The sequence below is a fragment of the Salmo salar genome, chromosome ssa01, assembly GCF_905237065.1.
Source record: "Salmo salar chromosome ssa01, Ssal_v3.1, whole genome shotgun sequence".
Taxonomy (NCBI): Eukaryota; Metazoa; Chordata; class Actinopteri; order Salmoniformes; family Salmonidae; genus Salmo; species Salmo salar.
Window position 1 is genome coordinate 111692701 of NC_059442.1, and position 26469 is coordinate 111719169.

The window sequence follows — 26469 nt, forward strand, 5'->3', positions numbered from 1 at the left end:
TGAATTGATGTCCTGATGCTGACTGTACTATTATCTGTTCCCCATTACTTTTTATCGCTTTGGGAGCCTCGTCTACACAGATTGCTGTGCGACACACCCCAGTATCACACAGAACTTGAATTCTCTCTCCCATTACTGTTAGTGTCAAATAGGGTTTCTGTTCCTGTTGTAATGCCAAATCAATCGTAGCTAATTCAAAAACTTCACAATCACTGTTTATAACCAAATCCTGAAAATCCTGTTTCCCCTCACTAGTGTCTGCTCCCCCGCTCTCCATAGTTAGTCATGCCTCCTCTTCCTCCTCCTCCTCTGAGTCTGGCTGTGGGCGCCTGACCTTTTTCTCTCTGTATTTGTCTCGACCCCCTCTCTTGCCTCTCCTGTCTTTGTTATTTTTGCAATCTCGGTGATTATGGCCTACTTTATTGCAGTGTTTACACGGCTCCTGATTCTCTAGCAAAATATCCTGTCTTGCCACAATTGTAACATCTATTTCCCCCTTTCTCTCATGCCTTGCTATTTTTTTCCTCTAGTCTATGCCTATCTGGACTTTGGTTATGGGAAACGAGTCTACTGACGGCTCTGGGTCGTGTAGCACCACGAACACGCTCTCTTCTCCTAGTTCCCATCCTTCTCCCTTCCTCTCTACCTCCCTCGTCTCCCTGAGAACCAGCATATGGGGGAGGGGGTAACGGTACGGACGGCACTTGATGTGGTTGTCTCCGTCTCACTACCACCACCTCGTTATCTGGGTTTTCCCACCACCCCTGGTCTGCCAGGGAGGGGTACAATTTGGGCTTAGGTAGTATCTCTGTGGGAGCCGTGGGAGTCCTCTCTGTCTGCTCCTGGCTACCCAAATCTTCATTCTTAGTAACTCCTTTACTCTTGGCCCCCTCCGCTCTTTTTCTAGCTTCTGCCAGCCAAACACGAGCGGTGTCAAGGCCTTCTGTACGCTGCTTCTCTGTCTTATCCCCACAGACCCTATGTATTTGTTTAACCAATGATTCCAATCTTTCAATATTTAAACAGCCATCAAAACCATACTTCTTCCTCCATTTCGGCCCAAAAGAGATGTTCCTCTTATCTTTTCCCAGCATAAAACATTCATCTCCCGTTAATACTGGGATTCCCTTAGAGGATTTACTACCCATGTTTGTTAAATTACTATCGTAGTTATTCTGCTTCTTCTCACAATCTAGAATTTTAGAAGGAGTATTCATATGAATCCTGAATTATCTTTTATTCTATGTGCTTTTTTAAACCTCTGATTCAATTACAATCTGTGTCTACTTGCTATTGATCTCTATGTGTGTGCTGTATTTTCCTTTGTCCATGTCCTACTGGTAATTTCCTCTAGGATCCCAGAATAATTTCTTTCATGACTTTTGATAGATCCATTAGGTCTCACATGTATATGGCTTTTGACCCTCTTATCTATCTCACACGCAATTATCCTCTTACCCCTGTGGAAATTTCCCAATGTGTCTATGTGTTGTATGAGTGTGTGCTGTATTTTATGTCTCTTATTCTATGTGTCCCAACCCGTCTTTTCTCGCGACTGTTGACTGCACAATATATTCATCTCACAATCTCTATGTGTTGCTATGTGTATCTCTTTCTTGAAACTTTATCTATAGAGGTGACTTTTGATCAGACATTAGGTCGCATACGTATGCAACTATAAGCTATTTTCCAGGGGTCGTAAAGCCCTAGTTAATGGCCTATTTATCTGTTGCTCCTTGTAACTTTTGACAATAATATCTGTATCTCACTCCGCCATATTAGGTTTCTCTTCTTCAATGGATCATCAGACCTAGATTTGCGCCTCCGGAAGATCTGACCATCCCCTCCTAGGCGTATTTAGACAGGTGACCTATATTAATGTAATCATGTCTCTGTCCTCCTCCCTCATAATTATCTTACTATATTTTGCCTTCCAATTTACAAATCTCTCCTTATGTCTTTTTCCGGTCTCACCATAAGCTAGTTTTGTTTTCTGCAGTGGCCACAGTTGCACAGGGTCATTTCGGACCCTGCTTCCTCCTCCTGTTTGGATTTATACCCAATTCCTATCTTCCGTTTGCACAGAACACGTGGTTCCCTTTAAAACATTTTTCTCTACACAAAATCATAAAGACAGGTCACCAGATATAAACCCCCTTCTGGATATTTCCAACGTCTAACACCCAGAGTACATTAAAATCCTCTAATCGCTCCCGCCTTTCACCCTCACATCAATCGCTTTTGACAGGTGCTATCATTCATTCATCATTTAATGTAATCTTACAGGTGCTATCCCCCCAAAAACTGAATAAAGCGCACTGACCTTGTTCTGCAGCTGAGATTTCAATGTTGGTAGAATCTCGTCACCGCCTCTGTCGCATACCAGTTTGCCACCGGCCTGTAAAGAACCCTCAGCAAGGGGCCAGGTCTTTAATCTACGGATATTTCATCCGCCCGTGCACGAATCCAGCCTCTACTAGACCTTTATGAGACTAACGTTCAGTACATTAATTATCCATGCTACATAACTACTAATTAATGATGGATTATTGATTCATTTACCCTTATTAGATAATTCTCTTATCACATCCTTACCTCCAAGCGTACTTTTCTGGACTCTCTGGACTAAAAACCTAATTATGATAAGTGTACAATATTACATATTGGAGCTTTACAAAATACAACTTTCACATTACCCTTGTCACGTCCTGGCCAGTATAAGGTTAATTGTTTTTGTAGTTTGGTCAGGACGTGGCAGAGGGTATTTGTTTTATGTGGTTCGGGGTGGTGTGTTTGTGTAAAGGGTGTTTGATTTAGTATTTCCGGGTTTTTGGTTGATGGTCTATGTGTTTGTATTCTATGGTTAGTCTGGTGTGTGTGTTTCTATGTTTGGTTAATTGGGGTTGGGACTCTCAGTTGAAGGCAGGTGTTGTCTATCTGCCTTTGATTGAGAGTCCCATATATTAGGGTGTGTTTGTGTGTGTGATTTGTGGGTGATTGTTCTGTGTGGAGCTTTGCTTTGCCAGACTGTTTGTTAGTTGTTCGTTTTTCGGTTTTGTTATTTTGTATGTTCATTTTTGAAGATAATTAAAAATCAAGATGAGCATTCACGTACCTGCTGCGTTTTGGTCCTCCATTTCTACCAACAACAACTGTGACAACCCTGCAGTTTACTTATAAAATGGGCTGACGGTGAAGTACAAAATATATAAATGAGACTCTTCACATTGAATTTCAATAGAAAACTTGTAAAATAAACAAGGTCCTGCTACCATGGAGAGGTCAATACTTGTCTATTTATGTTAAATTTGCCCTGATTAACTCCTTAGTCATGTCTCAGTTTACTGACTTACTTATGGAGTTGGCTACTCCTGATGATTCATTTTTCAAATCATATGAGCAAAAAATATTTAGATTTATCTGGGATGCTAAACCAGACAAAATAAAGCGTGCCTATCTATATAATGAATATGAACTGGGTGGGTTGAGATGATTAAATATAAAAGCACTAAACCTCTCTCTAAAAGCTTCACTTATACAAATGGTCTGCCTGCCCAAAACAAAAGATCAACACTGGAGGAATAAAAATAGCATAAATAGGAAAGTATACCAGTTTCATTTGAGGACCAGGATGATTTATAGCTGTGCCATACCGATTGCAAAATAGTTAGGAAGAGATTTTTGATGTACTGATTCCGTGGTACAGGGTGTATGAGTTGATATATAAAACAACGCAAGATTCAAGACTTTGTGCTTTTCAGCTAAACTTATTGTACAGAATTCTTGCTGCCACCAAAATGTTGAATGTTTGTGGCATACAATTATCGCAGCTCTGCAAATTTTGTTGTGAGGATAAAGAATCAATAGACCATTTGTTTTGGTATTGCCCTCAGGTAGCCTGCTTCTGGTCTCAGGTTCAGGAATGGCTAGAAAAGCAGAGCATTAGTATAAAGTTAGAAATAGCGTTGTTGGGAGATCTGGAGAGACCTGGTCAGTCAATTACTAATATGCTAATACTCTTAGTAAAAGTATTTATCTTCAACTCGCAATCTGTGGAATCTATTTGATTAGATTGATTCAAGCTGTATGTTAAACATCACAACATAGTTGAAAGATACATGGTGCGTATAAATCCGAACAAGGTGGCCAGCAGAGATAGGTGGGATGGGCTGAGCGATGCTAAGGGTTGGGATGTGGAATTGGATACAAGTGGGAGTGGAGTTGCTGGGCGGGGGATAGAATGACAGTCAAAGCTAAAAGTAAAAAAAATACAAAATAAAACAAAGCATAAGTAAGTTTGAATGACACTGATGGGCAGAGTTATTACAGATAATGCCTGGTTGCCTGGTTGCCTGAGGCTGATGCCTGAGGGCTGGTGGCCTGGCAGTTGGGAGCTTGGGCCAGTGGCTGATAGGTTGCTGGTTCAGGTACTGTTTTTTTTACCTTGTGGGAGATCTGTTGACGTGTCCTTGAGCAGGCCGTTGACCCTGGTTGCTGCTGTGGGTCGCTCTGAATGGGAGTCTGTTAAAACCTCTTACATCTAGACGTTCCGCTAGCGGAACACCTGCTCCAATATCCAATGATAGGCGTGGCGCGAATTACAAATTCCTCAAAAATACAAAAACTTCAATTTTTCAAACATATGACTATTTCACAGCATTTTAAAGACAAGACTCTCCTTTATCTAACCACACTGTCCGATTTCAAAAAGGCTTTACATCGAAAGCAAAACATTAGATTATGTCAGCAGAGTACCAAGCCAGAAATAATCAGACACCCATTTTTCAAGCTAGCATATAATGTCACAAAAAACAAAACCACAGCTAAATGCAGCACTAACCTTTGATGATCTTCATCAGATGACAACCCTAGGACATTATGTTATACAATGCATGCATGTTTTGTTCAATCAAGTTCATATTTATATCAAAAACCAGCTTTTTACATTAGCATGTGACGTTCAGAACTAGCATACCCCCCGCAAACATCCGGTGAATTTACTAAATTACTCACGATAAACGTTCACAAAAAACATAACAATTATTTTAAGAATTATAGATACAGAACTCCTCTATGCACTCGATATGTCCGATTTTAAAATAGCTTTTCGGTGAAAGCACATTTTGCAATATTCTAAGAACATAGCCCAGCCATCACGGCTAGCCATTTAGACACTGACCAAGTTTAGCCCTGATCAAACTCCGATTTACTATTACAAAAGTTTCATTACCTTTGTTGTCTTCGTCAGAATGCACTCCCAGGACTGCTACTTCAATAACAAATGTTGGTTTGGTCCAAAATAATCCATCGTTATATCCGAATAGCGGCGTTTTGTTCGTGCGTTCCAGACACTATCCGAAATGGTAAAGAAGGGTCGCGCGCATGGCGCAATTCGTGACAAAAAAATTCTAAATATTCCATTACCGTACTTCGAAGCATGTCAACCACTGTTTAAAATCAATTTTTATGCCATTTTTCTCGTAGAAAAGCGATAATATTCCGACCGGGAATCTCCTTTTCGGCAAACAGAGGAAAAAATCACAAAGACGGGGGTGGCCAGGTCACGCGCCTAAGCCCAGAGTCCCTTGATCGGCCACTTGAGAAAGGCGATAATGTGTTTCAGCCTGGGGCTGGGATGACAACATTCAGGTTTTTCCCGGGCTCTGAGCGCCTATGGACGACGTAGGAACTGTCACGTTAGAGCAGAGATCCTTAGTAAAAGATAGAGATGGCAAAGAAGTTCCAGAAATGGTCAGACAGGCCACTTCCTGTAAAGGAATCTCTCAGGTTTTGACCTGCCATTTGAGTTCTGTTATACACAGACACCATTCAAACAGTTTTAATACGTGAAAATACTGCCCCCTAGCCATAAGAGGTTAAATGACTGAATGTGATGTAGATTTTGAGCAGTTTCACTGCAAGTAGATTGTATGTTTCAACATTCAATAAAAAAATGCAAAGTCCTGTTTTCTGAGTAAAAAGTCCACAGTCACAAAGGAATTGTATGTAGGCTTATATATTTTTAATCAATGATCAACATTTCACCATGAAAATCATATTTTATGAAACACAGGAAATCGATAAGACTTTGGTCTTGTTTATTCAGCAGCTTCTTTTCCCTGTAAGAAGAAATAAATAACAGAATGGATCAGTATTAATAATGAACATGATAAATATATCAACACTTGGAAATAACAGAATGGATCAAGCATTTAAGACTCAGTGCTCAGCTTGATTTTTGATTATATCCTTTTATTAAAAACATGTATTTACCCTGTCCTGAGAATTTGATCTCAGAGATCCTAAATACATTTGAGTGATTGTAAAAGGTCAGTATTTACCTCTGTGAAAAATGAATCATAGGTGGTGTTGATGTGGTCCTGTTTGAACATCAGTCAGGTGTAGGTTTAGCAGCAGTTCTGTACCTTTCCGCTGTCGCGGCTCTTGGCTCTGAGCTTGTTGACCTGAGTCTCAGCAATGTCAGCACGCTCCTCAGCCTCCTCCAGCTCATTCTGAACCTTCCGGAACTTAGACATGTGCTGGTTGGATGCCTCCTCCTGGGTGAGGAAAAGAGAGGGAGAGCCTAACATCAGTATTGAAAGTTTGAAGCTTCAGGTAGCAAATTAATATATATTTTTTAAAGGTATTTTAATAACTGGGTTTTTTTTATTGACAGATTTAGAATAGCATTGTACAGTATATATAGGGAGATAGGTGATATAGCAGAGAAAGTGAGTGGTGAAACAGAGGATCATACTGCTGCTTCCAGGGCCATGTGATCCAGGAGAGTCAGCACTACCACCAGACGAGCCCACGGCACAAAGCTAAATAATATTCAACCCCCTCTCCTTTAAATTGATAACACATAGGCATAAACAGGAAATTGGCCAGTGTTGATTTTTCAGTGTAACATTTAAAGTGTTGATTCAGGAGTAAAATTCACTCTGTAAGAGTGAAATTAACACTCAGTGGTATAAACAAACACCCAGTGTTGCTGTTAAAAACCCCAGTTATTGTTTTACACTAAACCACGCCCATTATTATCATATTTCCCATTATGCTCTAGTGAATGTTTTGGGTTGTTTATAATACCTGTGTTTTTGTACATTGACTGATTCATCTTATTTTACACAAAGATGAATAACAGTTCTTTCTAAACCAATTCAATCATTTATAAGATGTATTGGTCTAGGTGGTCATGTTATTAACTTTCCTAACCCTGATAGTCATTCTGAATGCAGTTTAAAAAAATCGAACTTTCCTAACTCTGTCTCGATTCCAATAGGAATTACATATCACTTTACTTGCAATATCAATTGAGTCAATGTTGACTGATTGCAGTAGCAACACTTAAACTGTCTAGACATTAAGTTTTGTAATGTCTACTAGGGAATGTAAGCTTTCAGAGGTTTTGACTAAGTCTGTGACTCACCGCTTCCTCAGCCTGCCTCTTGTAGGCCTTCACTTTCATCTGCAGCTTATCTACCAGGTCCTGAAGTCTGCCAACGTTCTTCTTATCCTCCTCAGTCTGTGGGAGAAGTTAGAAGAATCAATAGTCCATAGTTCAACACACAAACCAGTGTGCTTTAGTGTGTGAAGAATGCAATTCTCTTACCTGGTAAGTGAGCTCCTTGACTCTGCGCTCATACTTGCGGACTCCCTTGACCGCGTCTACACCTCTTCTCTGCTCGGCCTCCACCTCAGTCTCAAGCTCACGCACCTTTGTGAAAAAAATAAACGTAGGCATTTATGTGTGGTGGTGAAGTCAGATGTAACAAATCTTTATAAAACAGAGTAATGTTCTTCTACTGGTCAAGAAGTGTTGTCTGCTCCTACATTTGCATTTTAGTCATTTAGCAGACACTCTTATCCAGAGCGACTTAAAGTAGTGAATGCATACATTTCATACATTTTTTCTCCATACTGGTCCCGCCTTGGGAATCGAAACCACAACCCTGGCGTTGTAAACACCATGCTCTACCAAATGAGCCACATGGGAAGTCCTATGTACTTTTACGATTTTAATTAAAGGGGTCTATAATGAAAACAACTACTTTACATGATGTAGGTGGGTTATTAAGAGAAAAAGCCATTACACAATGACCCTGTGTATTTTTATATGATCAAATACATTTCCAGCAATCTGTTTTTCAATCCACCCTGCTGTTAACTCACCCTGGACTCCAGTTTCTGGAGCTGCTTCTTGCCTCCCTTCATGGCCAGATTCTCAGCCTCATCCAGGCGGTGCTGCAGGTCCTTGACTGTGACCTCCAGGTTCTTCTTCATCCTCTCCAGGTGAGAGCTGGTGTCCTGCTCCTTCTTCAGCTCCTCAGCCATCATGGCCGCCTGGAATGGTAGTTAGGTTAATTTATGCACCAACTGGCACCAATCATAAAGCTCCTTTGAGATCTTTGGTGTGGTTAAACCAGCCCAGCTACCACTGGGCCTTGGGGACAAATATAGTTCACGGAATTCAAGGACTCACGTCAGTGATGGCTTTCTTGGCCTTCTCCTCTGCGTTCCTAGCCTCCTGGACAATGTCGTCCACCTCTCCCTGCACCTGAACCAGGTCAGTCTCCAGCTTCTTCTTGGTGTTTGCAAGGCTGGTGTTCTGAAGGAGGAAACAAGGCGATTAGTTTGACTCTCAAGAGAAGGTTGAAATTATGAAAATCTAAAAGCAAGCACTGTTGAATTCTATATGTGTGTAAACAGTATGCTTGGTTGAGTTTCATTAGAAATGGCTTTTGATCCGTACCTGGGAGTGCAGCAGTCCGACACGCTCGCTGGCGTCCACAAGCTCAGTCTCAGCAACTTTGCGGCCTCTCTCTGTCTGCTCCAGAGCAACTCTCAGCTCCTCGATTTCAGCCATCATCAGACCGTTTCTGCGCTCCACCATGGCTGCCTGCTCCTTCATATCCTCTGCGGCACGGACGGCATCATCAAGGTGCAATTGGGCATCCTGGGGTTCACAATGAATTAGGAATTGTGGAAGTAGAGCGATACGATCGGTGAGATAAATGTTAATGGGTATAAATGTTCCTAATATCCCTACCTTTCTATACTCTTAGAATTAGTGTTGACTCAAGGAACCCTGGAGATCCTCAAGGAACCCCTAGAGTTCCTCAAGGAACCATTGCTAGTCAATGGTTCATATTTTCACATTTGGTTAGTTGAGGGGTTCTTGGATAAACCTTTAATGGTTCAATGTAGCAACGGGTTCATGGAGGATCCCTGGAGTGGAGGCAAGGCTTAGTAGGGGCATGGCTTTAAGATAGATTGTTTTGAGGCCACCTGTTAGAGTAAATTGTATTCATGTTAATCTGTTATTTTGTATTGTCATCACATGTTAAGGTTGAACACTGACAGTTTTGTTGTTTCAATGAGGCCAGTGGAGGTGTACGAATTCCTCAAGAGCAAATCCCAAAGTTGGACTATTTACAACCTTCCTATTGTATGTCATCAGCAATTAAATAATGATTATATTAGAATATTTCAATATGCATAAATATTCAATAAACATTTTAATTTGCAATATACAGGAATTACATTTTTGCTAACGGATGACAAAAAAATAACCCTCCAATAAGCCACGTCTCCAATCTGATAGGCTGCCACCTCTATAATATATTATTAAATATGTTCAAAATGTAACCGCTCCAATCACAAAAAGGTTCCGGTCCCAGAGGGGTTCCTCTAAGAACCTTTTTCAACTGGAAAGGTTCTGCCGATGCAGCAACCCAAAAGGTTCTTCCAGGCACCTTTACTTCTAAGAGTGTACAGTATATTAGTCCACTCTATTACATTCTTCTGTTCTATTCTTTTCTACTGATTCACAAAACAAATCCCTCCCCATGTTCAGGTTTTTGAGCCTGATGTCCAAGTTCCTTTACCTTGAGCTGTCCCTGGACGTTCCTCAGCTGTTTCTGGGCCTCAGCGGCCTGCCTGTTGGCATGGCTCAGCTGGATCTCCATCTCATTCAGGTCTCCCTCCATCTTCTTCTTAACCCTCAGGGCGTCATTCCTGCTCCTGACCTCAGAGTCCAGGGTGCTCTGCATGGAGTCAACCACCCTCTGGCTGTTCCTCTTGATCTGCTCCATCTCCTCGTCTTTCTCAGCCAGCTTCCGGTCCACCTCACCCTTGATCTGGTTCAGCTCCAGCTGCACACGCAGAATCTTGGATTCCTCGTGCTCCAGTGTGCCCTGGACAAAGAGAAGCAGTCAAGCGAATTGTGCTCAATATGTTTGGATGTGTAAATCAAAAGGATTTAAATATTGTGTATATGACGACAATAAACACCAATACAGGAAGCATTGGATTGTAGTTGGTATTGGCAAGTGTAACACTGCTTTTCCTATCAAACAGCTGTAGTTTGTACCTCAGCCTCCTCCAGAGCGGTCTGGATCTCAGACTTCTCTGTCTCCACGGTCTTCTTGGCCTTCTCCAGCTCATGGATGCTCTTGCCAGTCTCTCCGATCTGCTCAGTCAGGTCAGAGATCTCCTCTGCACACACAAACACAGGAGCTGTTTAGTCTTGGGAGATTTTCAGTGGATATCACCAATGCACTAAAGTTTATAATGAATCATAATAACAGTTCATTAATGAACAGCACTTCATACTGTCTTGCAAATCTAATTGTCCCCTCCCCCCCCCACACACATCATTGGTTTGTTCAAAGGAATACCAATTACAAGTTCCAAAACAATATATTTTAAACTTTACATGAACATTCTGAGATTGTGTAATAGTAATTTTGATATAATGTTGATGATTTCAGTTGATTCCATTTTCAAACACTGGTCAAACATCAGGCAAAAATAACTGCTGGCAAATGCTCACGTTGCAGGTTCTTGTTCTCTCTCTTCAGAGTCTCCAGATGATCCAGAGCCTCCTCGTAGGAGTTCTTCATCTTGAATAGTTCAGTGCTCATTGAGCGAGCCTCCTTCTGAGCTCCTTCCAGCTCAGCCTGGCCCTCCTCATACTTCTGCTTCCACTCTGCCAGAACCTGGGGAAATCCATGGGACTTTCATTACAACTCATTGATAGAGAGTTTTGAATCAGAAATATGCTACAATTGTACTACAACTGATCAAATAGCAGACAGGAAATATCACCCTAGAGTGAGGTTCATAAATGTTCACCTTGTCAAAGTTCCTCTGCTTCTTGTCAAGGTTGGCGGCCATGGCGTTGGCTCTCTCAACGTCAATCATGAGGTCCTCCACCTCTCCCTGCAGTCTCTGCTTGGTCTTCTCCAGGGAGGCACACTTTGAGTTGGTCGCCTCAATGGTCTCCTCAGCCTCCTGCAGACGCTGGGCCAGCTTCTTCCTGTTGAAAATCAGAGGGTGGTGTTATGGTGAGTCATTTGTTGTGAAACAAATGTTGCACTACATATTGAAGTAACATTTTCTCAGATCCCACTACCACCCTCACCATCCACACCGTTTATTTGAGTTTTTGCTATTGCGTGCAACTCACTTGGCCTCCTCCAGCTCCTCTGTGCGTTGGATGGCATCAGTTTCATACTTAGTCCTCCACTGAGCCACCTCACTGTTGGCCTTGGACATGCCGCGTTGCAGCTCTGCCTTGGCCTCCTGCTCCTCTTCAAACTGCTCTCTCAGGAGGTCACAGTCATGGCGGGCAGACTGGACACCATGGGCCAGTGCATTTTTAGCCTGTGAGAGAAAAACAAAGACAAAGAGAGATTAGAGAGGGAGAGTAAAACAAATGACAGTAGAAGTCTCTGAGGGTGGCGTAGAAAGTCTATATGTAGAGAAAGCTCTAAACTGTGGCAGGTGGTATCCATTTTGGGTCCCTTACCTTGACCTCCTCCTCAATCTGTCTCTTCAGCTCCTCCACCTGCTGGGTGAAGGCTTGTTTGCCTCTGGTCAGTTGAGACACCAGGGCTTCCTTCTCCTCCAGCTGGCGGCCAAACTCACCTGCAGGAAGAGAGGGACATCTTGTTATGGGGACTCTCCAAGATTGAAATTGTATTTTGAGGTATCATAGGGCAGAAACTATGTAGACTGAATTTACAGCCCTCAACATGTTATTGTGTACTACTGAGGTGAACTATATTGGTTTGTTGTTCATTGTTGATGGTACCATTTTCTGTCAGGAGTCTGGCCCTCTGTCCGCTGATGTCGTTGACCTGGCGAGCATTCTCATCATTCTTAGTCTTGATCTCACTCAGCTGGTCCTCAAGAGTACGGCACATCTTCTCCAGATTGCCCTGTTAGTGAAACATATGGGACTGTCAACTTCAGTTTATTGAATGGTAATGTAGTTGACCCTCCTCAACACTGCTTGACCAAAACTTCACTACTCACCTTAGCCTTGGCGACAGCCTCCATGTTGCTGGAGAGGTCATCAATCTCCATCTTGTATTCACTCTTCTCCTTCTCCAGCTTCTGTTTGACGCGCTGCAGGTTGTCGATCTGCTCCCCGAGCTCAGCCACACTGTCGGCCTGCTTCTTGCGCAGAGCAGCGGCTGTGGCCTCATGCTGCAGGGTGGACTCTTCAAGATCACGACGCAGCTTCTGGAACTCAGCCTCGCGCTTCTTGTTCATCTCAATCTGAGCAGCAGTGGCGCCTCCGGCCTCCTCCAGTCTCTCGCTGATCTCCTCAAGTTCCCTGGAGAGATCGGCCCTCTGCTTCTCAACCTTAGCCCTGGCAGCACGCTCAGCCTCAATTTCCTCCTCCAGCTCCTCAATACGGGCCTAGAACAGGGGGTAGGAGCAGGGGGAATGAACACTACAATACAGTTGAAACATTTGAACCTCACTACATAATAATAGTATGTACTGTATATTTAGTATAAATGTGTTATTACATAGCCAGTTACACTAACATATTTACTATATTCATTTGACAGTGTCCCATTAGACAGTGTCCCATTAGACAGTGTCCCATGCAGGAACCAAACTAACAACGGTAAGAAGCAACATCTTTACATAGAAAGAAGCACCAGCAAGAAGCACCATCTTCCATCTTACTGAGCCATCGGAATCCACCAGAAAGAATATGTGCTACCAGAAGAATGTGTCAGTTATTTTCCTGTACTGGACTTTAGATCCTGTACTGTACCTGCAGTTCCTTGATCTTCTTCTGCAGCTGAGCTCCCAGAGACTGCTCATCCTCTATCTTGCTGAGGAGCTGGGTGGTCTCAAACTCCTTCCTAACAAATACAAACACGTTGATTACAAAGTTTGTTTAGGTTAGACAGTGTAAAGGGAGCCTATATTACCATTCACTTTGCTTGTAAGAATCACATACAGTCTAATTCATAATTACAAGAATGAGCCAAGAAGAACCATTATGTTGATCAAGATGGCAGGGAACACTGTAGTAATTTATTTGTGTTTACTTCTTGATTTTCTCATCAGACTGCTGCTTGTCATTCTCCAGGTCCATTATGGACTCCTGGGCCAGTTTCAGATCTCCTTCCAGCTTTCTCTTGGCTCTCTCAAGGTCCATACGGAGCTTCTTCTCTTGCTCCAGAGAACCCTCAAGCTACAAGATAAAAACACACATATATTGGTCAAATCTAAACAACTGTAGATAATATCATCTTACATTCTATCATGTCCAAAATGTCAAACTCCACTCACGTCGTCCACTTGCTGTTCCAGCTTGGTCTTGGCCTTGGTCAGAGTGTTGACTTTGTCCTCCTCTGCCTGCAGGTCATCCAGTGTCTGCTGGTGGGCCTCTTGGAGGGCTTTCTTCTCCTTGGTCAGCTTGGCAACACTCTCATCCATAGACGCCATCTCCTCTGTCAGGTTTTTAACCTGAAAACGGCCACAACAAATGTAGTCTTTGGTCACTTCAACATAAATGGGAGAATTAGTTAAATGTATAATAGAAATGTGTCAACAAGTTCTGTACTATAGATTCAACACTAGATGGCACTGTACTCCATGCCAGTGTACTGAATGGAAATCATAAACGAGGGGGGAGCAGAACATGAAATGATTGTGGGGAGTACACCACAACTGAAAATCCACTATTTTTTTTCTTTCTTTTTTTCCTGCACCCACAAAAAGCCTTTAATTCCAATTCTGTTGAGCCATGTTTTGAGTTGATTGTTCTTTGGATTATTGTTTGGTTAGACTGTCTACCAGACCTTGTTTTCAGTGGCGTGCTTCTCCTTCTCCACTTTGGCCAAGGTGAGCTCCAGGTCATCAATGTCCTTCTTCAGCTCAGAGCACTCATCCTCCAGCTTCCTCTTCTTGGCAGTCAACTCAGCATTCATCTCCTCCTCATCCTCCAGCCTCTCAGTCGTCTCTTTGAGTTTGGCCTCCAGCTGGATCTTGCTCTTGATGAGCCCCTCACACCTTTCCTCAGCATCGTTCAGATTCTCTGAATCCTGGTTTCAGAACAGGAGAAAGAATCTGTAGCCTCACTTTGTGTATCAAAATATAGACTTCATTTAGTCAAATAAGTCAGAGCAAATCAATTTAAATGCATGACATATCTAAATATATATCACAGGCCAAAAAGATCATCAAGGACTTCAACCGCCTGTTCACCCCGCTATCATCCAGAAGGCGAGGTCAGTACAGGTGTGTCAAATCTGGGACCGAGAGACTGAAAAACAGCTTCTATCTCACGGCCATCAGACTGTTAAATAGTCATCACTAGCCGACTACCACCCGGTTACTCAACCCTGCACCTTAGAGGCTGCTGCCCTATATATACAGAAACTTGGACCAGTGTTTGATTATTAAAGTGGCCACTGATTCCATCCTTGAAGAGGAGTGCATGTTCCCCAAGTCTTGGGGGAACATATAGTTTTACCTACTTCATATGTACAGTATATACTGTATTCTAGTCACCTTAGAGGCTGCTGCCCTATGTACATAGACATGGAACACTGTTTTGCCCACTTCAAATGTATATACTGTATTCTAGTCAAGGCCATCCTATTCAATTATTGTTGATACGTGCAGATGTGTGTGCGATTGTGTCTGTGTACTTGTGTGTCTAAATGTGCTCTGATGAGGGCTCTTGCTCACTCACAGATGCGACTTGAAGCGCCAGGTCATTCTTCTCCTGCACCATGGCCACCATCTTCTCCTCCAACTCCTTCTTCTTGGCCAGAGCCTTGGCCAGGTCCGACGTCATCTTCTCATAGTTCTCCTTCATGTTGGCCAGCTCCTTCTCAGTCTCAGCGCTCTGCAGCAGAGGCTTGATCTTGAAGTACAACTTCATCCATGGCCAGGTTTTCACATTCATGAATGAACGGATGTTGTACTGGATGGAGAAGATGGAATCTCTGGTCCACAGAAAGGATAGAGTGACATGGTGAGTGACATGCTTAAAGATCTTCTCCAGTGTTTTAAAAAAAAACGTATCCAGTGTGAAAGTGATATCCCAAGTATAAATACAGTAAAGTACACACACTAAAGGGTAAAAATATATGTTTTGAGGAAAATAGTGTTTTTAGACACAAACTTCAAGGAGTAGGGCATTCCCAGTATTCCTTAACTGGAAAAGTGTTTTTTTTTAATCACTGGATGACTTCTTTAAAGCTACATTCTGCGATTCGAAGAATAACAAAACGGAGACCCCACCACTTTTTGAATACAGCTGAGGAATGGGGCTAGGGAAATATAATCCCTCTTAAACTTATATACAGCGCTCTAGATGAAAGGACTGACAGGTAATGTTAAGATCATGAGGCATTTCATATTATTCCAGAATGAATGGGTAAATATTACTTATTTAAATAACAATTGAACAGCTTGCTAAATCCCAAACTGCTGCTTTAATAGAATATTATAACATGTACTTTCTCATCCTGAACAACTCACAGCATATTCACTATGTAATCATTATACATTAAATACAGGTGGTTGACAGAATTGTTTCCCAAGATGTCTACTCTTCCTCACCTCCTCTCCATCATCTTGGTGAACTCTCTCCTCATGAGGAATCCACGGCTGAGAGCCTGGACCATGCCGACCAGAGAGGCCAGCTTCTCATCTCTCATCTCCTCCAGGACACCCAGCAGACCGGCTTTGAAGAACACCTGACACAGGTTGACATGGTCAATTATGGAACCAGTCAGGTGGTAACAGATAGAAAGGGTGAATCAAAAGAGAGGAACCAAACCACTAGATTGATTTGAACAACATAAACATTGTAATCCTTACAAACAAACCATGGGATAGGTTGTTTATGAGTTGTAGGTTATTGTATAGTTGTAGATTAATAATGTACACTGACATAGATAACTGCAGACATACCATTCTGACATAAAGCACAAGATAATTAATTGAGTACAATGTTTCTTCACGTTTTTAAGAAATAATAAAAAGATGGATAGATCAACTGGAGAGACGTTGAATGGTTAGAGTTTACATTATCATTGAAGTTGTGTTTTATTGTTAGCTTTTGCTGGGGGTATTTGACTAACCTTGGTGTGTCCAAACTTGTAGTCCTCGTGATTCACATCAATGGACCCAAGCAGCTTCTCAGAAGCCTTCTTGTTGTCCATGAACTGGCCCTCAGGGATGACACTGGCATTCAGTACTTTGTACCTGAATCAGGAGAAATGTCAAGTTGTAATAGGTTGGTTATATTACGTAAAATAAGAAGGCTATTCTGATGTTGGGATAACCCTTAGAGAAGATATTTCTCTGTGTGTGTGTGTGTGTGTGTGTGTGTGTGTGTGTGTGTGTGTGTGTGTGTGTGTGTGTGTGTGTGTGTGTGTGTGTGTTTTTACCTCTGCTTGAAGTCAGCATAGATTATTCTGCTGGGGAAGCCCTTTCTGCAGATCCTGATACCCTCCAGAACACCATTACACCTGAGCTGGTGGATAACCAGGAAGTTCTCCATCAGACCTGGTAACACAAACCAAGTTTCTTTAAATACTCATAAACAGGTTCAAGATTGGTTTGTTAATGTTACTGATACGGTACTGACAAGATGTCATATTTAACTCAACATCTATTGTACCTGGAGTCTTTGACTCGTTGGGGATCAGGCAGCGTACAAAGTGAGGATGAGTGCTCCTCAAGTTGGTCATCAGCTTGCCCAAGTTCTCCTGTAAGAGGGTTACAAACCATGTTCTCAGAAATCATTTCTGATTATCAGTACACCTTTTGAAGGACTGAATATCCACATTTTAAAAGCTCACCCTGAACTGGGAGGACACAGTCTGCATGGAACCACCCTTCTTCTTGCCTCCTTTCTTGGTTGTATCTGTTGTAATGGAGAAAAGTTCAATATAAATGAGAGAATCTCAGGTTAACTTCACACGTATCTTAATGCAAATGCTGCCAATGAGATTGTGTAAAATAACACCTATTGTATGAGTAAATTATCCAGTAAATCACCCAGAGAAATCATGATACATTTAAAGACTCTAAAGCAGCCATCAGCAGTTGAAACAGTAAAAAAGCATTCTCCCTGCCCCTGTTTCAATAAAAACTGGGAGATGGTCTGGAGAAATGTAACCACTCAAATTCATTGACAGAGCTATGAATTAAAGAACTGAACATCTTGTTTCCCTTTACTTTGTTTACAAACATTGGAGTAAAACAAGCTCATATTTTGGGTTCTAATGGGGTACAACGGCTGAACTAAGCTGATGTTCTTCAAGAAAGTTTTTTCCTTCAAGAATGAATGGGTACATATCTTACTAAGTCCACAAATGGATGTAGCAACTGCAGACTGACCCTTTAAATAAAATGGGACTGAGTTGTAACTAGTTCTTCATGAAATCTTTTGATGTGCTGCTAGTCTTACCCTCAGGTGGGGCAGCGACATACAGGGTAGCCATCAGTTTGACTGAGGACTTCCCGTACAGCTGAAGAACTGAGTCGTTCAGAGGATCCTTGTTCTTCTCCAGCCAGCCAGTGATGTTGTAGTCCACAGTGCCGGCGTAGTGAACCAGGGAGAAGTGGGCCTCTGCCTTGCCTTTGGCAGGCTTGGGCTTCTCAAACGCCTTGTTTTTGCCAAGATGCTGGTCATACAGCTTGTTCTTGAAGGAAGTGTCTGAAGCCTTGGGGAACATGCACTCCTCTTCAAGGATGGAGAAGATGCCCAATGGCTTTACGAAAAGAGATGCACATCAAATTAGTGATATTTACATTTAGGATCACATTTATTCTTTTAGCAAACAAGCTATTATCAGAGTATCTTCATTTAGGGGCCCATAATAGGAAACATTTTGAGTTCTCAACAGTCAGATACGTTGTACCATGTGATAATATCTCACACCACTCCATTTGAGCTTTGCTGTTGAGGTCCATTATAATCCTGACAGACACTTTACCTTCTCAATAAGCTCAATGCAGGCAGCCAAGTCCATGCCGAAGTCAATGAAGGCCCAGACAATTCCCTCCTTCTTGTACTCCTCTTGTTCCAGGACGAACATGGTGTGGTTGAAAAACTGTTGCAGTTTCTCATTGGTGAAGTTGATGCACAGCTGCTCCATGCTGTTGTACTGTTGATGGAATTTCAGAAGGGATCATTTTATCATCATACAAGGCTGTAATCCCTCTCAATCACAACTAATTGTCTTGTTCTGGTCTCAGACTCACATCAAAGATCTCAAACCCGGCAATGTCGAGCACACCGATATAGAACTGCCTTGGATTCTTGGTGTCCAACATCTCGTTGATACGGATGACCATCCACAAGAACATCCTCTCATAGATGGACTTGGCCAGAGCCGAGACTGAGTTATTAACCTGCAATGATAATACCTCAAATGAATACATGAGATATTGACCATGTCTAGTGATAAGGTGAAAAGAGCTTGGGGAAAACAACATCACTATTCAAAACAAGCAATGCACTCGCCCCAAAATATTTCTGGTGCTCAGAAAATGGTAGATGCCGTGTTTGGCCATCGTACCTGAGGTACAGTTTGTCCCTTGGTCACATACTCGTTGCCGACCTTCACTCTGGGGTAGCACAGAGCCTTCAGCATCTCAGCTGAGTTCAGGCCCAGCAGGTAGCCGATTTTATCAGCCACTGGAGAGAGAACCAACATCAACAGACTCAGAAACACAAGATCACTTGATTCTGATGTCACACTGACCAAAGGGTTTGGCCAAGTTTTTGTGGGTTAGGTTTTGATTTTAACTCACTTCCATCATTTTAAATCAAGTAGAGATACTGGGGTGCAAAGGAGCAAGAAGATAAATAACAATATGGGGATGAGGTAGTTGGGTGTGCTATTTACAGATTGGCTGTGTACAGGTACAGTGATCGTTAAGCTGCTCTGACAGCTGATGCTTAAAGTTAGAGATGGAGATAAGAGTCTCCAGCTTCAGTGATTTTTGCAATTCGTTCCAGTCATTGGCAGCAGAGAACTGGAATGAAAGGTGGCAAAAGGAGGAATTGGCTTTGGGGGTGACCAGTGAAATATACCTGTTGGAGCGTGTGCTACGGGTGGGTGTTGCTATGGTGACCAGTGAGCTGAGATAAGGCGGGGCTTTACCTAGCAAAGACTTATAGATGACCTGGAGCCAGTGGGTTTGGCGACGAATATGTAGCGAGGGCCAGCCAACGAGAGCATACAGGTCGCGGTGCTGGGTAGTATAAGGGGCTTTGGTGACAAAACGGATAACACTGTGATAGACTACATCCAGTTTGCTGAGTAGAGTGTTGGAGGCTATTTTGTAAATGACATCTCCGAAGTCAAGGATCGGTAGGATAGTCAGTTTTACGAGGGTATGTTTGGCAGCATGAGTGAAGAAGGCTTTGTTGCGAAATAGGAAGCCGATTCTAGATTTAATTTTGGATTGGAGATGCTTAATGTGAGTCTGGAAGGAGAATTTACAGTCTAGCCAGACACCTAGGTTTTTGTAGTTGTCCACACAGAACCGTCCAGAGTAGTGATGCTAGTCGGGCAGGCGGGTGCGGGCAGCAATCGGTTGAAGAGCATGCATTTAGTTTTAGGGCTCGGGGTAGGGGTAGCCAGGTGGAAAGCATGGCCAGCCGTAGAAAAATGCTTATTGAAATGATCGTTTATCGTAGATTTATCGGTGGTGACAGTGGGCAGCTGGGAGGAGGTGCTCTTATTCTCCAAGGCCTTTACAGTGTCCTATAACTTTTTGGAATTAGTGATGCAAATTAGGATGCAAATAATTAGGATGCAAATTTTTGTTTGAAATAGCTAGCCTTAGCTTTCCTAACTGACTGTGTCTATTGGTTCCTGACTTCCCTGAAAAGTTTCATATCGCAGGGGCTATTTGATGCTAATGCAGAACGCCACAGGATGTTTTTGTGCTGGTCAAGGGCAGTCAAGTCTGGGGTGAACCATGGGCTAAATCTGTTCTTAGTTCTACATTTTGTGAATGGGGCATGCTTATTTTAGATGGGGAGGAAAGCACTTTTAAAGAGCAACCAGGCATCCTCTACTGATGGAATGAGGTCAATATCCTTCCAGGATTCCCGGGCCAGGTCTATTAGAAAGGCCTGCTCACTGAAATGATCTCCTGCCGTACTTTGATGAGGCTCTGGCCGTCTAAATTTTGTTTTTCTATGTTTGGGACTGTGAATGGGACTAATGCTTTACATATTCTATATCTATAAGCGGGACTGGGAATGGTTATAATACTCTACATATTGTATATCTATGAGCGGGACTGGGAATGGTTATAATGCTCTACATATTGTATATCTATGAGTGGGACTGGGAATGGTTATAATGCTCTACATATTGTATATCTATGAGCGGGACTGGGAATGGTTATAATGCTCTACATATTGTATATCTATGTTTGGGACTCACCCTCTGTGCCGTCTGGCTCAGCCTGCTCCTCACGCTGCTTCTGCTTGAATTTCAGGTTGCCATGGTGCAGTACAGCTCCTGTCAGCTTGTAGATGCTAACCTTCTCATCATTAGTGAAGCCCAGGATAGTAATGGCATCCTGGCAGTAGACAGGAAGTTCAACGGTGATGAACTGAACGGTAGTTTGCTCACATACATTATACTACAGTTCTGTTCTCTCACCAGAACACATGGGATGGATACATTTGACTGGCTTCTCAGATCCACATGATTACACTTGGCCAACACTAGTTGACGACAGCACAAAATACATTTTACACAGTTCCACAGGGACTTAGTGGCACTCTCTTGTGGATGTCTTACATGCTCAGTATGTGCCTCAAGGTGAAGTGTGAAGGTATGAAGACTTCGCTGAGGCACATGCCTAACTAACACAAGGCATTTAGAATCAAACAAAACAAAATACATGAAAATTCCCTGCTGCCACCAAGTTGGGATTGAACAGTGCATTCAGTGTGTATGGTGGTCATATTACATATATATGCATTCAGTGTGTATGGTGGTCCTACCCATTCCATATATAAAATATGATGAACCCTTTGTTTGACTCACGTCTGTGGCATCCAGCTCTTCCTTGTCGTTGATGCTGGCCACTGTGATCTGACCCTGGCTGCACATGGGGAAGTCGTAGGGGTTGGTGGTGATGAGTGACATTTCTATGGACAACAGAGAATGTCTTGTAAGATAAATCTCTTAGATTTCTTTTGTCCTAACTTTACAGTATCTTTCTCTCCTTTACCCAATAGATAAATGATATTTCATGCTGAAACCCTCATATTAAACACCAATGGTATTCATTAAGTTGATGGTTTATATCTAGGATAATGTTTTACAGCTTCGTCATTCTATTTTCTATTTTAAATTATAGTATTACATTATTTAATATATTTGACATGTGATAATGCCACACAGAGGGTTAAAGATAATTACAGACCCCTGGGATCATCTGAAATACCCCAAAGGGCCACTGGATGTCGTATGATAGATTACATCAAATCCTTGAAAGATACATTCACAACACTTATCACAGTGCATTACTTGATACATCTTTCCCAAAGACCTGACCCATGTCTAGATGCCTTGTTACGTTGGATGTACTCATTGTAATAGTATTAATAGTGTGGACAAAGAATTCCACAGATGGGGGTGGGAATAATTGATCCTGTAACTCTACTTTCCCTTACCAACAATCTCAGGTTTGTGATTGGTCATCATCTGGAAGAAGATGTGGTAGCCTCTCTCATCGGGAAGCTGGAAGGACACTCTGGACTTCTCTAGCAGGTCTGAGAGAGAAAGAGAGAGAGATTGACAGAGAGAGAGAGAGAGAGAGAGAGACAGAAAGAACATGAGATAAATATTATCTCCCCAGAAAATCTGTGTGAATTTAGTAAAGAATTGAGAAACAATGAAAATCAACTCACAGGTCTCAATGTCAGCTTTAGCCAGTTTGCTACCTTGGAAGTGAATCCTGATGAATTTACCCTAAAATAGAGCATGGGGGTTAGAAAGAGGTTCACTAAATACATCTAACATTTGACTTTGATATACCCCTTTAAATGTTAGTTTGTTGTACATCTATTGATACAACAAAAGGGAAATACTGAAGTACATTTGTCCAATATAAGGTCACTTTCCCAGTATGCCCTTCATACTTACAAAGCGAGACGAGTTGTCGTTCCTCACTGTCTTGGCATTACCGTAAGCCTCCAGCAGAGGGTTAGCAGCAATGATCTGATCCTCAAGAGACCCCTGATTGAGACAAATATAAGTTGCTCAGAAACTGGTAAAGTAGTAAAGTTAGTTATTCTCGATTGCTTGATCACAGCCCACCAAACTGAAATGTGTTAGAAAGGTACAGCCTACCTGCATTTTGCCTGGCTCTGCTTCCTTCTTGGCACCAGACACTGCAATGGTGGCAAAGTACTGGATGACACGCTTGGTGTTGACAGTCTTTCCTGCACCGGATTCTCCACTGGTTAATATGACAGAGATACAGGGGTTTTAGTAACATGTTTGAATGTTAGATTGACTTTCACTTAGAAATAACATTGAAAAATACACTGTTGACCTGTTTTCTTTCATAAGTAAATCATTAACAAATATCCCACTCATTGACTCATTCCTATGCATAGCCTAATCCATTCATAATGTGATGTATTTTCATCACTCCCAAGTGACACAACATATTACAGTAGAAACCCTTTCTCAAGTGAGATTTTAGTAAACAACTTACGTAATCAGGACGGACTGGTTCTCCTGGTCTGTAACAAAACAACATATTGATTATCATACTCAAGCAACATTATGGGGACATTATTGAATTCATAGCATCATCATGGATTTAATTTGGAACATTTTCCATTCAAGGCCAGTGAAATCAGATTTTACCAGCAAACTGTTCTAACATAGACTAGAAAACAGTAGATACCTCTCTAAAGCATATTATAACTTCCATCCATCCATCCATCCATCCATCCATCCATCCATCCATCCATCCATCCATCCACCCATCCACCCATCCACCCATCCACCCACCCATCCACCCATCCATCCATCCACCCATCCATCCATTAGAGCTCATACCAATCTGCATGAACTGAAAGGCATTGTCAGAGACGGAGAAGATATGGGGTGGAGCCTCCATCCTCTTCTTCCCTCTGTAGGCGTTAACAACCTCCATGTCGTACACAGGAAGCCACTTGTAGGGGTTCACCGTGGCACAGAACAGCCCAGAGTAGGTCTGGATGAAAGAGAATAAATTCAATTAGGGGATTAGAAAAATCAGATTGACATTTACCTGGATTTATGTGAGGATGTGGGTGTACTATGGTATAGTAATGTAGGTCTACTGTATTGGTATGTTTTGGTTTCTACCATTACTTTATGTGTAGTACTGTATGTGTGTATCTCATGTTCATGTACGTGTGTGTATGTTTATACAATTATCTTACATAGATCATCCATGCTGCATAACGCTCTTTGAGGTTATACAACACAGAGGCTTCATTCAGGTAGGTCATCATGGCCATGTCCTCAATCTTATCGTACTTAGGGGGGTTCATCTGGTAGACGTCTGCTTCTTTGAACTCTTTTCCTTCCTGAAACAGTCAGAAATATAGATTATACACAGATCAAACTGGACAGGACTGAATTCTATTTGCTCATTAAATACAAGTTCAATCTTCAAAAAATAACTGTTTTAACTGCATACCCCCATCTAATCCAAGTACTTTGTTATCAACCACCGACACACATGGTGATTCTTAACTAGTCACTATAGAAAATGCCATGCTATTTTTAAACGGCAGTGATAAAATGTATGTGTTTGAAGGTTATATTCTGCTGTTGTTACTGATTTCATTTTGTCTATTGACATGTTTTGATCATTCTGATGTTCATTTCAAGACATAGAGGAATTTGAATACATTTCAAATCAGGCTTACCTCCTTAGTGCCGTCCGGATGCGTGACTGTCACAGTACACTTTCCTTCAGCCCTGGCAGTGACCAAACCCTTAAGGTAAAGCTCCTTGGTGTCTGCGACATAGCAGGCGTTCTTTGAATCAAAGGGTGCAGTTTGTGCCTCCATCCTCTCCTTCTCAGGCTTACGGAGGTATATGGCAGCCTTGCCGTAGATTTGCATCTCCGCGTCCGTACTCATGGTGACGGATCACTAGGAAAGAGACGAAACAAGAAACATGATTGACTCTGTGGTGCTTCCTCCACAGTCAGAGTTGTGAGGGGTTTCTCTCACAGAACATTTGTCACTTTTCTTATGAAGACTCAAACTATGTCTCACCTTTTTCCCCTCCTACAGATGAATTTGTACTTCTTGGAGGACCCTGGGAAACATTAGGGTGTTGTGAATATGCACAAGTCTAAAGCCATATAATTTAACCCCCGAAGGGGTAGAAAACATTTAGAATGGTATAATTCAACACAATCATTACAGCCTTGAACAATTCAACTACAGGTGCAACTGGTCACTTTCATTTTCCTGGTGACAACTCACTTAACTACACATTCTGTCAAGAATTCAAATAAATACCCCTGAAAACACAGTTACATTATAGACCAACCGCTCAATTTACAAACAACAGGAGCACCACTTTCGCCTGTAAATAAAAGCTACATATTTCAAGTAAAACACATTTAAAGTAAAAACATTTTAAATGAAAGTCAGTTGATTGCATGTTGTAAAATCGGACAATGCAGAAATAATGTAAATAACTAACTGCAGAAGTCAACTGAAACAGCGCAGTTAGCTACTGCCTCACATGCTGAGTGCTAAGATGACACAAATGTAAACATCTGAGGAGGTGGAGAGTCTTACCACAGAGAAGGAAGGTATCTGACTTATGGATGCTGGGGTCTCAGCCTGCTTATATCTGGTTGAAACTGTCAACCAAGCAAAAGTTAATTATGGACCGCTCTGGTAAAGGAAATAGATTGGATGAGAGACCTCTGTATTTCTGTGTCTCACTAGCGCCACCAACTTGCAGGAGAACCACACTCTCATTACATTACTTTTATATGTAATATTTGTCTCTAAATTGAATTGAGTTAACATCAATAAGAGATGTCATTACTAATAATTATGATAGTATCAAAAGTTTGAGTTATCAGATTGACTCCAATGTTTCTACCATTGCCCCTCAAATACTGTAATGTAGTTCCTGTTAACCCATTACCACTAAAAACATTTCAGAATAATCTCACCTTATTTAAATCAATTTTAGTTACATTCATCTTTATCAACAACTTAATGTGTATTTTTACCTATTTTTTATATATTTTGCTTGTAAACAAATCTGAACTGTCTCCTCAATCACCTCATACTTGTGATCTATCATATAAAAACATATTTAAAAGTTGTGGTGGCAGGTAGCCTAGTGGTTAGAACCTTGGACTAGTAACTCAACGGTTGCTAGATTGAATCCCTGAGCTGACAAGGTAAAAATCTGTCATTCTGCCCCTGAACAAGGCAGTTAACCCACTGTTCCTAAGCTGTCATTGGAAATAAGAATTTGTTCTTAACTGACTTGCCTAGTTAAATAAAAATATTTAAAAGCTACAACAGAAACATTTTGGCTTTCAATTACAGCTCATAAAAGTGTTAAATCAACTGTGTAGTTATTATCTCTACAGTTTGATTTATTGAAGATGCTGCAGGAGCTTTTAATCATCTCACATTTCAGTTGTCTAAAACGGTCCAGGAGGATTCTTAAGGTTTACATAACATCAGTACAGTATTTCAATCATCTTATCCACTCATATTTCTGACAGCCATGTAGCAGGCTCAAACTTTTATTACACTCTGAGGTAAACCGTTTAGCAGCTGGCTTCTATAAAACTGCTTTAAAATGAATAGGGGATAGTTACAATGAAGTAACAAATTCCTTTCCATTTCCATTCCATTTGAATTAATCCTTTACAATACAGTTTTCATATCTTTCTAAAAGATAGCTTGAACAAATCAAATCAAATTGCATTGGTCACATACTGTTCACGTGTTTAGCAGATGTTGTTGCTGGTGTAGCGAAATGCTTGTGCTTCTAGTTCCGACAGTGTAGCAAGTAATATCTAACAATTTCACAACATACTGTATACCCATTACAACTTGTGAAGGAGACACCATCAGCAGAGGCATTGCTTTAAATTATTTTT

At 41.7% G+C, this 26469-nt stretch overlaps 1 protein-coding gene across 2 annotated transcripts; it reads right to left on the reverse strand.

The window, feature by feature from the left end:
• Positions 1–6000: 6000 nt before the first annotated feature.
• On the reverse strand, positions 6001–25186 carry LOC106595688 (myosin heavy chain, fast skeletal muscle-like). 2 transcript variants are annotated; one of them, XR_006756921.1, is made up of 41 exons: positions 25136–25186; positions 24602–24644; positions 24248–24475; positions 23756–23902; positions 23388–23544; positions 23038–23065; positions 22668–22776; positions 22461–22553; positions 22226–22286; positions 21989–22087; positions 21357–21460; positions 20745–20883; positions 18861–18979; positions 18544–18693; positions 18276–18446; positions 17747–18050; positions 17136–17200; positions 16955–17042; positions 16722–16839; positions 16413–16536; positions 15889–16025; positions 15014–15269; positions 14118–14360; positions 13606–13782; positions 13362–13507; positions 13082–13172; positions 12325–12714; positions 12101–12227; positions 11816–11934; positions 11474–11670; positions 11140–11323; positions 10838–11003; positions 10376–10500; positions 9891–10199; positions 8756–8959; positions 8486–8611; positions 8176–8346; positions 7616–7720; positions 7433–7528; positions 6342–6557; positions 6001–6119 (listed from the first exon to the last, which is right to left on the reverse strand). XR_006756921.1 is itself a non-coding variant. In XM_045687541.1 (41 exons), exons 3-41 carry the CDS (start codon positions 24461–24463, stop codon positions 6099–6101), a joined length of 5814 nt encoding a protein of 1937 aa, XP_045543497.1. In that variant the 5' UTR covers positions 24464–24475; positions 24602–24644; positions 25136–25186; the 3' UTR covers positions 6001–6098. The 2 variants fall into 2 exon arrangements, 1 of the variants encoding a protein (XP_045543497.1); XM_045687541.1 differs by having other exon boundaries at positions 6426–6557.
• Between the last annotated feature and the right edge of the window lie 1283 nt (positions 25187–26469).